At 49.3% G+C, this 13,605-nt stretch overlaps 7 protein-coding genes across 7 annotated transcripts; 3 read left to right on the top strand and 4 right to left on the bottom strand.

The window, feature by feature from the left end:
* Positions 1–6: 6 nt before the first annotated feature.
* On the bottom strand, positions 7–885 carry B9G98_00612 (DNA repair and recombination protein RAD52; the record flags this gene model as incomplete). Its single annotated transcript, XM_024807170.1, has 1 exon — positions 7–885. The coding sequence occupies one exon, from the start codon at positions 883–885 to the stop codon at positions 7–9; it is 879 nt and encodes a 292-aa protein (XP_024662938.1).
* A 279-nt stretch (positions 886–1,164) lies between these two features.
* Positions 1,165–3,117, bottom strand: B9G98_00611 (Exocyst complex component EXO84; the record flags this gene model as incomplete). Its single annotated transcript, XM_024807169.1, has 1 exon — positions 1,165–3,117. The coding sequence occupies one exon, from the start codon at positions 3,115–3,117 to the stop codon at positions 1,165–1,167; it is 1,953 nt and encodes a 650-aa protein (XP_024662937.1).
* Positions 3,118–3,158: 41 nt separating this feature from the next.
* On the top strand, positions 3,159–4,511 carry B9G98_00610 (F-box-like/WD repeat-containing protein TBL1XR1-A; the record flags this gene model as incomplete). The annotated part of the gene is made up of 1 exon (XM_024807168.1): positions 3,159–4,511. One exon carries the CDS (start codon positions 3,159–3,161, stop codon positions 4,509–4,511), a length of 1,353 nt encoding a protein of 450 aa, XP_024662936.1.
* Positions 4,512–4,529: 18 nt separating this feature from the next.
* B9G98_00609 (Threonine--tRNA ligase, cytoplasmic) lies at positions 4,530–6,638 on the bottom strand (the record flags this gene model as incomplete). The annotated part of the gene is made up of 1 exon (XM_024807167.1): positions 4,530–6,638. One exon carries the CDS (start codon positions 6,636–6,638, stop codon positions 4,530–4,532), a length of 2,109 nt encoding a protein of 702 aa, XP_024662935.1.
* A 109-nt stretch (positions 6,639–6,747) lies between these two features.
* On the bottom strand, positions 6,748–9,423 carry B9G98_00608 (DNA mismatch repair protein msh-2; the record flags this gene model as incomplete). The annotated part of the gene is made up of 1 exon (XM_024807166.1): positions 6,748–9,423. The coding sequence occupies one exon, from the start codon at positions 9,421–9,423 to the stop codon at positions 6,748–6,750; it is 2,676 nt and encodes an 891-aa protein (XP_024662934.1).
* A 309-nt stretch (positions 9,424–9,732) lies between these two features.
* Positions 9,733–11,796, top strand: B9G98_00607 (ATP-dependent DNA helicase PcrA; the record flags this gene model as incomplete). Its single annotated transcript, XM_024807165.1, has 1 exon — positions 9,733–11,796. Exon 1 carries the CDS (start codon positions 9,742–9,744, stop codon positions 11,794–11,796), a length of 2,055 nt encoding a protein of 684 aa, XP_024662933.1. The 5' UTR covers positions 9,733–9,741.
* A 23-nt stretch (positions 11,797–11,819) lies between these two features.
* Positions 11,820–13,574, top strand: B9G98_00606 (hypothetical protein; the record flags this gene model as incomplete). Its single annotated transcript, XM_024807164.1, has 1 exon — positions 11,820–13,574. The coding sequence occupies one exon, from the start codon at positions 11,820–11,822 to the stop codon at positions 13,572–13,574; it is 1,755 nt and encodes a 584-aa protein (XP_024662932.1).
* Between the last annotated feature and the right edge of the window lie 31 nt (positions 13,575–13,605).

Here is a 13,605-nt window from a genome sequence, read left to right as displayed (position 1 = left end):
AAATATTCAGTCTCGTCGAAATACCTTTGAGGAGAAGTTCTGAGGAATTGTAGTTTTGATGCTTGGGCTGCGATAGTCCGGATCAAAGTGTGTCTTGATAGGAAGTTTGGGGGAATTGTAGGCTTCAGCATTGTTTGCGGAAACAAAAACAGCATCATCTGATTGGTTGTCGGGCACCGCGTCAGTTTCAGTTTGTTTGGCGGCAGGCTGTAGGTGAGTGAAATCAAGCTCATCGTCATCGTCATTTTCGCTTGCCAGCACAGGTTTGGGGATCGGCGTGGGTGTGGACAAACTAGCATCACCTCTAGGGAGTTTATTCATCTCGTTCGGCATCTCTTGCTTGTATGCAACAGCCACCCGTTTGGAGGGGGGAGGAGGAGCCGCTGGAGCAGGACGCCGTAAACATGTCGGATCAAACTCGCGTTTTGGGACATTGACAGACGTGATAGCATTTGTGTGTGTGCGATCATAAATACAGTTACCCAATGCGTTGCCAAATTGACGGAACGCCCGTTTAGTAGCATCTGTGGCGGCCTCCTTGTGGGCCTTCTCTAGAGCCTGGAGTTTGCTAGGCATGTTGATAGCCTGGCCAAACCCGATATCCTCGCGGTAGACACCGGTTGCTTTTAGAGTAATTCTCATGACGCAGCGCACACCGATCTGCCAGCGGCCATCGCTGGACGCCTTTTCGTACTCAACTGCCGTGTTGCGGATCTCACTGCTCCAACCGTCGAACCCCAAAATCTCGTTCGCAAGATTTATCACCGTGTGACCCTCAATGTACGCTTGTTGAGCACCGCTACCTCTTCTCCATGAAATATATTCCGGTCCGAGTCCTTGACCTAACTCAGACGCGATCTTGTCGCGCTGCGCGGTCCCTTTCATGATGATGTCAACAAAGAAAAATCAGTCTGTCTGAGACAGCTTGTAAAACCCCTGGGAGAAAAGATCTTGAGTGTGGTCCTATTCAGCTTGTATATAAAATGAGCTCTATTTTACCAAAATCCACATTCCAAATGACTCTTCTGTTCCATGTGAGCGGATCAGCTCAACTGTGTGGCGTCGTCCATCTGCAGGTTGATTACAGTCCGCATGTCATTAATTGATGATCGGAGAAACAAAAGGTCCCGTTTGAATTGAAGGCATACACTACGCATAAATAATTTAACTCCATACATATGACAGCAAGAAGTCCATATCAAGACCGAGGTCCTGAAGTTGAGCAGACTCCGTACGCGTGATCTCCACACACTGTTGGTAAATACGCGTCTGGTTGCCGATGCGGTGCAACTGGCGATTGAATATCTCGACATAGGCATCCACCTGCTTTTTGGTCCACTCCACAATGATGCTTGAGTATGTTTTCTCGGGGTATGCCTTTCGGTACACCTCGACTGTGGCGAGGATGAGCTGGAAATACACAATTGCGATTTGTGACACGTAGTTGACAATATCACCATGGAAATGTACTTTGTCTGCTGCTTCGCGAATATGCTCTGCCCGGCCAGCCAGGTATGTCGTGCGGGCCTCAACGTCGAGCCCCAGTTGACCGAGAAGTTTGATGACTTCCGCTTGCTGTAATTTGTCTGTTTGGCGCATTTTCGCTCGCTCCATTAACAGTTTGACGAGCGCTTTGCGCCGGATCTCAACTGCCTCGGCTACTGTCTCAGAATCACTGTACGTTTGAATCAGTTTGACCGCAGAAGCATAGCGGCGGTGGGATAGCTCGATATCGATTTGGGCAACAACTTTGGCAGATTCCCTTTGTACTTCGACTGCTGCATGACTTGTTCCAGCAACAGATCCTTGACGAACACGATCACCCATTGACGCTTGACGGCTGTGTCGGTGGGCATGACCTCCCATGCCAGCTAAAGCCACACGCGCTCGTTCATACTCAGCAGTGAACGAGTCAGCAGCACTAGAAGAGGCCGCCCGCAAAGTGACGACTTCACCGTTGGCGCTATTGCGTACCTGAATAGCCTGGGCTACTACTCTGCCCTGCCTTCCATCTGCCACGGCGGTAGCTGCCGCAGCATCGCTATCAGCGTTCAAATTGCGAATAGAGATGTCACTTAACGACCAGCAGCGGTCTACAACCAGCAATCTTTGACCAGCCGAGTCTGCAGAGGAACGTAGCCGCTTTTGCGTAGCTGCCAACAGGTGATCGTTGAGCAAGAAAAGAACCATAGGCTTGACCGATTGCCAAGTCACAGAGTTGAGTTCACTCCAACCTTGAGATTCTAAGAGCACATGACGGCCAGGGATAGAAGGAAGAAACCGCTGAGCACCTTCAACGCGACGGAACAATGCCACAAGGTCCTCTGCCCAAGCGTTATTCAACATCAGCATGGAGTTACGATTTCTGCGAGACACACTCCCACCGTTTAAAGCACCTACTGAGCCAGATACAGCACCTGGTGCGTGTCCCGCAGGCGTATCCAAGGTACCCTGGCTTTGAGAACGGGTCATAATTGCCTGTTGAGCCTCAATGTCTTCCCGGAGAGCGTTGCTGATGTTTGCCAAGTCAACAGCCTGTTTGCGGAGTTGAGCAACCTTTGAGGGTAAAGCGGTAATCTCACGAGCAGCCTGAAGCATCGTCTGATGATTTCGTTGCATAGCGGCCTGCTCTCTTTGCGACAACTCTGCAACTTGTGATTTCAAACTGTCCGCGTAGGCAGCGATTTCCTCTGGACTGGCGTCAGCTAGCCTCAAAGCAATATGACTACGAGCATCAAATGAAGTGTTCAGCAATGCTCTATCAAGCTTCAGCTCGTTTTCCAGGGCAGCGTCATTCAAATCCGGTGCAAGATCGGACATTTCTGGGCCCCCTCTAGACACCGCTCGCGGCGCCATTGACATCGCAGATGGCACACGTGCGTGTCCACGCTTTTGTGGATTCAATCTATTGGGGGCAAACTCTAGTGTACCACCCTCTGGGCCGTCGTTGGTCTCTTCAGGAACCTCGAGCAACGGCACCCCGCCCGACGGGGCTAGCAGCCCTCCTCGGCGGTTGCGGGCAGTAAAGTTTTGGTTGACTCGCGCTGAGCCTACCGTCCCCGCGCGGTCAGGCAGAATGGACTGCCGTTTCCGCAAAGATCGATGCTCGCTGGCCATTTGTTATATGCCGATGCCTGAAGTTTACTTAGCTAAGCCAGATGCACTTGTCCTCGCAGGAAGTGAACTATTTGATATGGCGTTATTTCCAAGAAGAAGGCCTTGAGCTCAGTGGCCATGCACTGGACCGAGAGATATCGGCTTCTTCCGGTCAAGGTGCGCTTGTCGAGAGTTACGAACGTGGGGACCTGGTCCGTTTACTGCTTCGCGGATTACAGCTCACAGAAGTCGAACTAGCGGCCGCAAAGGCCGTGGAAGAGAACAGAAATGATACTGAGCAAGCAGAAAAGCCCATGGATGGAATCACACCAGCGACCACTGTGTCAGAAGCTGTGAAGCCGCCTGCGAAATCTACGGATGGTTTGGAGCCCACAAAGACGCTGCCTGCGGGTTCAGCAGTGAGCTTTGGTGGCGATTTACTAGCACTCGGTACCAAAGACAAGGATGCCTTAATTTTATTACCGTCAGGGACAGAGCTAGCTCTCAAGTATGCTTCAAGAGCGTCGCCCGACGCCCACGCAACTGCCGTGGCTTGGACGCCAACCAATGAAGTAGTAGCGGTTGGCACGTTTTCTGGGTCAATTCGTCTTTGGACTGCTGATGGAGCTCTGCTCAAGGCTCTGCCCTCTAGCCACTCGGCTCCAATTGTGTCGTTGAAGTTCAATCCAGACGGAAGCTCTCTAGCTTCGGTGGATGTGACTGGCGGTGTTTCCATATGGGACATTGGTGAAGGTATCGCAAAATACACAAGCGAACGACCAGAGGGTCAAATGCTTGTAGAGGTTGAGTGGATTGACGAACTGACGCTGGCGTCAACTCATCCTGACGGTGTTCCGCTTGGTGGAGTCGCGATTTACAAGATTGGCGAGAGCTTACCAACGGTCAGATTCCGTGGACACATCCGTGCGGTCACAATACTTGCCTTTGATAAGTTGTCGCAACTGCTGGCTTCCGGAGGTGACGATTATGTCGTAAATCTATGGCATGCCCGTACCCCTACTCCGGTTCGGACACTGACCCATCACCGTGGGCCAATTACTGCTCTTAACTGGCTACCAGGTCCATTGGGTCTCGCTCTCGATGGTTCGAAAATTGCCTCAATGCTGATTACCGGCTCGGCCGACGGGTCAGTCGGTCTTTGGGATCTCGATGCCACCCCTCCAAGTCTTAAATGGGAAATCGACTTTGAGTCCGCTGTTACATTAGTTGAAACAAATTCAACGAATAATCTAATTGCTGTTGCAGGCAGCGATTCCGTTAATATTTACACGATTTCTCCCACAGAGTGCTCTTTGGTTGGGAAATGCGCCTACCCAGGAGCACTGAGCTTGGCCTGGCACGATCGCACACTCGCGATCGCAACTAACTCGACAACTGTTTTATTTAGTGTATGATTAATTGTGTTTTACTTTTTACTCGTGCAAAGCACGAGACACCTTCAGCTCCTGGAGAGTTTTGAGAGCCTGCTCCAAGGGGACTGTCTCGCCCTTGGCCTGCTTGCCGTCACGCTTGCGGATATTGACGGAGCGGGTGTTGGCTTCTTCCTCACCAACAATAAACAAATAGTTGTACTGAGCAAGCTGGCCCTGGCGAACCTTCTTCTGAAGGGTGTTGGGACCCAAATCAGCGTCGGCGAAGAAGCCAGCTTCATGGAAGTAGTCGCGAACCTCCTGAGCGTAGTCACTAACATGAGGGCCGACAGGAACAACCAGAACCTGGCGAGGAGACAGCCACAAGGGCCACTTGCCGAAGAAGTGCTCACACAAAATACCGATCATACGCTCCAGCGAACCATAGATAGCACGGTGGATCATAACAGGGCGACGGTACCGATCAGCCTCACCCTCCTTGGCCTTATCTTGGTAGTTCAAGTCGAAGCGAATAGGCAGCTGGAAATCGAGCTGGATGGTGGCACACTGGTGCCAGCGGCGCAGAGCATCGGAGATCTTGATATCGATCTTGGGGCCATAGAAAGCACCATCACCAGGGTTAAGCTCCCACTTGGCGCCCCACTTGTTGAGAGCGTTTGTGAGCATTTCCTCAGCGCTGTTCCAAGTCTCGAGCTCACCCAAGTACTTGTCGGGGCGGGTAGACAGCTCCATCTTGAAGTCGAAGCCGAGAACGCCGTAGACGTTCTTCAAGAAGTCAAAGACGCCGGTGATTTCGTCTTCAATCTGGTTGTGAGCACAGAAAATGTGCGCATCGTCCTGCTGGAAGCGGCGCACACGAGTCAAACCGGTCAAAGCGCCCGAAAACTCGTTACGGTGCAGCACGCCAAAGTCGGCAACTCGCCACGGCAGCTCGCGGTAGGAACGATCACGGTTCTTGAAGATCAAGCAGTGAGAGGGACAGTTCATGGGCTTGAGACCGAAAGTCTCCTTCTCGACTTCAAAGGCAAACATGTTGTCCTTGTAGTTGGCCCAGTGACCTGAAGTTTCCCACAACTTGGCGTTGAACATGTTAGGGGTAATGACCTCTTCGTAACCACGCTTGCGGTATTCCTGCTTGAGGAACTCAATCATTGCGTTGTAAATGCGGGCACCGTGAGGGAGCCAAAATGCGGAACCAGGAGACAGCTCGTTAAAGAAGAAAAGCTCCTGATCACGACCGATCTTGCGGTGATCACGCAAAGCAGCCTCTTCGAGGAACTTGAGATGTGCTTCCATGAGCTTCTTTTCGGGGAAGGAAACACCGTACAAACGTTGCAAAGAGTCGTTAGCAGCATCGCCCAAGAAGTAAGATGCAGAGTTCTTGAGCAGCCTGAAGTTCTTCACACGACCGGTGTGAGCAACGTGAGGACCACGGCACAGATCAATCAAGGAGCCGCACCGGTAAACCGTGGAGGAGGTTCCGTCAGGGATCTTAGTCTCAATAAAGGTCTTCTTGTACTTGTTGTATTTGAACATTTCCAAAAGATTCTCCTTGGTCACGACCAAGCGCTCAAACTTTTGCTTGTCCTTGACAACTTTCTTAACGAGACCTTCAACGTCCTTGTACTCCTGGACCGAAATGGCTCGGTCGCCGCCATCAATAGACATCTCATAGAAAAAGCCATCCTCCGTGGGGGGACCAGAACACAAGTAAGCGCCGTAGAAGCACTCGCAGGCCTCACCAAGAATGTGCGCGGACGAGTGCCAGAACACCTGACGACCTTCCTCATCGTCAAACGTCAGAACGCCGAACTCACTGTCGCCCTCAAACGGACGGCCTAGGTCCCAAACCTGGCCGTTTACTTTGGCCACGACGAGGCTGTCCAGGTCGATATCGCCAAGCTCCTTAGCAACCTGCATGGGTGTGGTTTCCCAAGAAGTGCCCTCGAAGACCTTGCCGGTCTTGGTGAAGGTGATCTTGATGGGCTGACGCGGCATGTTGGCCTGGTCCTCAAGCTGCTGCTTGTAGAGCTTTTCAAAAAGAGCATGGCGCTCCTCAATGAACTCAAACTTGGGCTCACTAGGGAAGAACTTCTTCTTCAGTGACAGATCAGCCACCTTGGCAGTGACGTTTTCTACCTCTGCGGTCATTTTTTTCGAAACCTGTAAGATTAGTCACTGGAAGTTTGAGCCTGTGATATTCGGCGGCTGCCTTCGCGAGCGGTGGCCCTAACCCTGGATCAAAATGAAACTTACATGTTTACAGACATTCAAGTACTTGTTTGAGGAACGGTTGCTGCTCGAATTCAGAGCGGTGGTCCTCGATCATATCGCGTAGCAGTTTAGCAGCCGCGCCTTCGTCGTCGGGTGCTTTCTGAGCCCATGTCTGCAGCGCCTGCTTCAGCCGCTTTGTGCCGTCGACAATGTCATCCTGGGTGAGGTTGTGAGCCCCCTCAAGCTCTTCTAGTTCTTCAGCCTTGCGTTTAGCCATACGGATGACTTTTTCCGGGAATGAAACGACCTCTGCGACATGAATACCGAAGGACTTGTCTGAGATACCCGGGGCAACTTGGTATAGTAGTGTAATATCCTCTTCATTGCCTGTAGTTTCAGCAAGCACATGCATGTTTTCAACCTGCGGATAGTTGTCACTCAAGGCGGTGAGCTCGTGGAAATGCGTAGCAAACAGAGTAAAGCAGCCGATTTTCTCTACGATGTGTTGAGAAATAGCCCAAGCCAGACCAAAGCCATCGTAAGTAGATGTTCCTCGCCCAAGCTCATCAATGACAATCAAGCTCTCTTTTGTCGCTGTTTTGAGAATAGAGGCAGTCTCAAGCATTTCGGCCATAAAAGTTGAAATGCCCTTGAGCTGAGAATCACCAGCTCCCACCCTGGCCAGAACACAGTCGACAATGCATAGCTCTGCTTCAGAACAGGGCACAAAGCAGCCGATCTGGGCCATCAGGCATATGACGCCAATCTGTCGAATATATGTTGACTTGCCACCCATATTAGGGCCGGTAATAATAAGGAACTCGCTTGACCCTCGCTTCAGCTCGACGTCATTCGGAATAAACCGCATATCAGATTGAGCTTCCATACAAGGGTGCCGCGCCTGCTTAAGTGTGATATTTCCCTCGTGTCTGGGATGCATTGTGGGGCGAACGTAGGGCAGTGGTGCGAATTGGCTGGCTTCAGCAAACGACACTATGACATCGAGGTGCGCTAAACAAATACCCAAGGGTCCAAGAATGGGAGTATAGGTACCTGCAATCTCGACCACCTCTTTAACCAATGTGCTTTGTGTTTTGCGATATTCAGTGCTGAGATCACTGTACTCGTTGTTCAACTCGCGAAGCTTTCGATTCAAAAAGTATGTGCCAGCTTTCAGTGTAGCCAGTTCGGTGAATCCAGAATGCTTTCTCAAGCAAGAAGCATCGGTTCTCGTCAACCTCAAGCACCATCCATATACATGGTGCTCTTCAAGTTTGAGCTTTTTATCCGGTTCCATTCCGAGCTGGCGGCCGATATCTGACTGCTCTCTTTTAATTTCGTTAATTAGTTGTTCTTTGCGGCCCTTGATTGTTTGCAGACGATCGTCGAATGCAGGATTGACAGCATATTCATTGCGTTCAAGGGCCTGCAGGTCGACGGTCGTCTCGACCAATTCAGCGAACTTGGCGAACTGCTCGTTGGCAGTCTTTAGAGGCCCAACGTAATAATGCTCAATCCCAGGAACGTCAGACATATCAGACAAGCAGTCAATAAAGTCGTTTAGCCTGATAGCCAACTGGTACACGCGCACCACATCTTCTAGTTTGGCAATATTGCGATAAAACTTCCGAGAGATCTTGCCCAAATCAGGGACAACCAGAAACAAATCATCTCTAAGAGTCTGACGGGTAATTGAATTTTCAATAAAGCCCTGTACCAAGTCGTGACGGGCAGTGATTTCTTGGTGATCCATCAGCGGCTGTTTTAGCCATTGGGCGAGAGTCCGAACGCCTGAGGTGGTTTTGCAGCGATTCAGTAAACCAAATAGAGACATTGTTTTTGAGCCATCGCGTGGACCTGGCATGATATTCAGAGCTTTGATGGCAGAAGCATCTAGTCTCATGTATTGTGAAAGATCGTGAGTGGTCAGTTTGTACTGCCCATAATCACCGGTATGGGCCATCAAACTGAGATATTTGATGAGAGCACCTGCGGAACCTACTGCCGCTTCTAAAGACAGTTCTTTTGCAAGTTCCAGCCCAGTCTTTCCGGTCAACCTTTCCAGATCTTGAGCAACATCTTTTGATGAGAACTGCGAAGACTTGCGCGTGCTTGCAAGAATATTGAGCCTGGAAAGCAGTGCAGTCACTTTTTGCGTATCCTGACTAGCATCATCCACAATCAAAGCTTCTTTAACGCCTAACTGAATAGCCAGAGACTCAAAGTTGCTGAATAAATCGTTATCGACAAACTGAGAGAGCCCCAATTCTCGGCTGCTGGTGTCGATAAAACTGAATCCAATAACGCGAGTTTGGTTCGGACCATTCTGAACTTTGACGGCGATGATCACTGGATTCTGGTCGTAGCTTGTTCCAATCAGATCCTCAACTTCCTGCAAATTGCCGGGAGACGCCTCCTTACTGATTTGCCAATTGGTACGTGACCCAGAAGCAGAAGAATAAAATATTACACGCAGACCGAGATTCTGAAGAGCTTCTTTCAGGAAATTGGCTAGCAGTGACCCGTTCATGGTGCATATAGCCGGGCCATCAGGAGTTGATCGCTTAAGTGCCGATGAAGTTTTGTACACAATTTGCGCCACTTGAGCGGCCTCGTCTCCTACAGTAACATAGTCGTCTGCACGTTCAAATACTCGAATTGTGTTTGGCTCTGGCGCCAGTTTCGCTGCGAAACTCAATAACCCCGCGTCGTCTTTTGACATGAAGCACGGTTATTAAGACGCGTCAACGTGTTTTCATTAACCTGCATGTCTGAAACTACGCACGCCCTACACACGGTAGCTGGCTTGATTGGAGGTTCTTTAATGTTCAACAAAATAATACAATATATAGACGCGAATATCATAAATATCAGGGGGCGGGGAGAACCTGCAACTGCCAAGACTCAATGTAAAACCCAAAAAGTCCCTAACAAGCTAGATCAATTCAGCAAATCATTTGTTTTTTTGCCTTGCAAAAGTGTTTTACTTCGGTATCTTTGGTTGTTTATAACGATCTGCTTTTACGTATGACTACAAATCATGAATGCCGAACAGAAATTAGCCGTCTCGGCGCCTAAAGGGTACGTCCAAATCATTGCCGGCCCTGGTACAGGCAAAACCTTTACTTTGATTCACAGATTAAAGTATTTGATCGATAGCGGCCTTGACCCCAAGTCTTTGGTTGTAATGACCTTCACGAACCAGGCTGCAAATGAAATGACCCAACGTCTTTCAATTGACAAAAGCCAAATGCCTTTTCTGAGTACTTTTCACAAGGTCGCAATCAGAATATTAAAGCAAATTGGCAGGGTGAATTTCCGCATTGCTGTTGAAAGCGACCAGCGCAGTATTTTGAGCGACATTGTCCAAGGTGCGGATCTTGATTTTTTGTACACAAAATCTTCCGGAGAAAAGATCAGTTTTCAAAGAACTCAAAGCAAAGATATTGATATACTGCAAAGATGTATCTCAAAGCTCAAGGGTCAAGGAATAGGACCCAATGACTCTGATCGTCTTTTCCCCTTTTACTGCCGATACAATGCTGAATTGGAGCGCAGGGGCATGTACGATTTCGATGATATTTTGATAAAGCTTCGAGACTATCTTTGGGATCCTAGCACCGAGGAGGGCAAGCGCATTCAACAGTTTGCCAAAACTATTCAAGGTGTTTTAGTAGACGAGTTCCAGGATACTAATGCTCTCCAACTTGATCTAGCCGAAGCGCTCGCCGAAGAATCGGGCTGTCTTACAGTTGTGGGTGATCCTGATCAGAGCATATATGGGTTCAGAACGGCCAATCCCAAAAACTTTTCAACGTTGACCGAGCATCACCCCGAAACGCATATCTATTTTCTGTCAAGAAACTACAGGTCCACAAACGGGATTCTTAGTTTTGCAGAAAGCACAATCAATAAAAGCCACACAAGGTTGTTTTCTCAGTCTCGCGAGCTGAAAGCAGTGGCAAAATGTTCAAGTACTCCTTACATGGTGCAATCGGCAGAGTTCCAACTAACGGCTCAATTCCACGCGTTGGCGAACCAAATCGAGCGTTTGGTGAACTCTGGAATAGAGTATGGTGAAGTCGCTGTGCTGGCCCGACAAAGACGCCACTTTGCGGTACTGGAAGCTATTCTCCTGCGCCAGAAGATACCCTACAAAGTGTTTGGGGGTAAAAGCCTCTCAAAGCGCAAAAGCATCCAACTTATTTTGGACTACTTACGTGTAGTTGTCTCAGGAGAAGATGATATGGCTTTGTCTCGTACAATTAATGTTCCTGCGCGCGGAATTGGCCCTAAAACTCTCGAAGTCTTGAAAGGAAATCACCGAAATCTCTACTTGGCAATGCTTGAAAAATCCCCACACAAAGGCGTGCATGAGTACCTGAACCTCATTTGCAATCTTCGGGAGATGCGAGAGCAGAACGGTGACCTATATGATATTGTGTCCCTTGTTATGGAAGTTGTACAAGCGGAAGTAAGGGACGACGAGAACTATGTTTCTGCATTCATTGAGAGTTGCCGTGGAATCCCAGCCAACGAATTGGAGGAGTGCATGGAAAATTGGGCATTGGACACGAGTCAATCCACAGACAGAGGGAGCGTTACTTTGTCTACCATTCACTCAGCAAAAGGGTTGGAATGGCCAGTAGTCTATGTCACACTGAACAACGACTTTTTCAATTTTATGGATAACAACCAGCATGATGAAGAAACTAGGCTGCTCTATGTCGCCATGACAAGAGCTTGTGCGCACTTGGTGGTATTGTACAATACCCCACACCCTGGTCTGCCAGACAATTTCAAGGCCGTGAAAAGTATTGATCAATGCGCCCCAGATATGAAAGCGCTGAGTTCAATCTTAAAACGTAAAATTGTCTTCAAAAGGCCCACTGTTGATGATCAGATGGTTGGGTTCATATCGGCTATTGATCTTCCGATACCTGAGACGAAGCCGGAAACTGCCGCCAAATCCACTCAATCGCAATTGCCTTTTCGAAAGCTGCCGGCTACAAAAAAACCGAGACACGAACCCGGAAGGCCGGCAAACCAATCAAATCAATCAACCCTGTCTAGCTTTTTCAAGATCTCCAAGTGATCCCCTGTGTTTACGTGATCACCATGGCCAGCGTGACTCTGGAAACTGTGCAGCGACAGTTGGAGGAGGTAGAGTCTGAGATTGATAGCGCAGTCACAGATCTAATACAATGCATTCAAACTGCTGAAATTGTCGAAGACACTGGCGAACAGGAGGCCATCCAAACCAACCTTGCCATTGTGAGTGAGCTCTGGGTCATCAAGTCTGCTGTCCAGGAGCTAGAATCGCTCGAGTCGCTTGGCGAGCTGAGCGTTGCATTTTCACAGCTGGAAGACCTAAAGTCCCGGATTCAGAGATTCGCTACAGAACACCCCTCTGCCTTGCTGATCGCAGATTTGGAACGAAGAAGCGCGACTATTGGCAAGCGATTGCGGGAACAACTACATGAGAAGTGGCTAAATGCTGTGTTTGTGAGACAGAAAGAGCATGCGATTGAACTTAAGCTTGCGGTAGCACTGGAGACTTATGAAACTGTGAGAGATTTTATGCCCTCGTTGATCGAGGATTTCCTAATTACGCTCTCCCCACTGTTTGAAGCGATAGTCGACTTGCAAGTTCGTGAGATCTTCGAAGACGAAACCTCAGTTGAGCTCAGTCAGAATAGTGGTTATATGGATGTCGTGACGCTGATTGATGTTGTGCAAACATTTGTTTTAGCAATTGGAGGAGTGCTCGCAGATGTGCCCGAGCTTCAAGCACGGATTGCCCGTCGGTACGGTCATAATTTGGTGGAGAATCTTGTCCACAAGAGTTTCCCCAGCTTGTTCCCCGAGGAATCCGAAAATCTTCAAGCATTCAGAAAAGATATTGAAGGTGTGCGTGGTCTTGAAGATGTTATGTTAACAGAAGGGTGGGTGAAAGGCCACGAATTGAGCTCCTTTGCTAATTCTTTCGACGAGCAGTGGAACATGAGCCGACACAACCATTATCTCGCCAGACTACGCAAATCTCTGGCTGGAGAATACAAGGTAGATAGCTGGGACTGGGATGGCGAAGACTGGGATGGCGATGATGGCGATGACGCAGACAACTTGGAAGAGGAGCCTGCGTCCAAAGAAAAAGCTTTGGATGTTTTCCAAGCATTTTTGTGGGAGACAGACTTAGAAGTAGACTTCTTACTTGCATTGTTCCGGGCGCTGGCGCCTCTATTCTATCGAAAGCACCCCATGACGCTATATGTGGAAACCATGTACATTCTAGCCGAAGTGTCTAACGCGCCGGCGCGTCCCAAATCGCTAGAACTCACCGAAACGTTTGCCAATCAGCTGTTGGCGGATATTCTTGCCGACAATGCTGCTTCGCTTGATCGGGAGCTGTATGCTATAAAGGTTGACGCAACTTACAGCCCGACTGCTGTCAAATCCATTATGGACCAGCTGGAACGTATTGCTCAAACCTCAAGCAGTGCGGGCCCACAGATCCGTGAACATGTCATCTCGCAAGCGGTTGAGCAGGTGGTGACGTACCTGATCCGCTCAGTCGAGGCCATCGAGGATATCTCGGAAACGGAGTCTATTAATATTTCAACCACGCTTAATGGATTCAGAGGGTGTGCTGCGTTTTTCGACAACGTTGCAGTGTCTGTCCCGTCGTGGGTCAAGCTGCAACGTTTGGGCTCCATTGTCAGCGGACGGCTCGACGATATCGCGGACCTGGCTGCTTCGGGCCAACTCAGTGACTTTAGTGCTTCAGAGCTCGAGAATCTTGTCACTGCGTTGTTTGTTGATTCGAATCACCGGCAGCAGGTGCTCGATTTAGTGTATCGTGTTTGTGAATAAGTAAACTATAGTACAATTATGTACAGCGGAG

The sequence above is a fragment of the Wickerhamiella sorbophila genome (genome assembly GCF_002251995.1).
Source record: "Wickerhamiella sorbophila strain DS02 chromosome Unknown contig1, whole genome shotgun sequence".
Classification (NCBI taxonomy): Eukaryota; Fungi; Ascomycota; class Dipodascomycetes; order Dipodascales; family Trichomonascaceae; genus Wickerhamiella; species Wickerhamiella sorbophila.
This window is presented reverse-complemented; position numbering and strand designations above follow the sequence as displayed.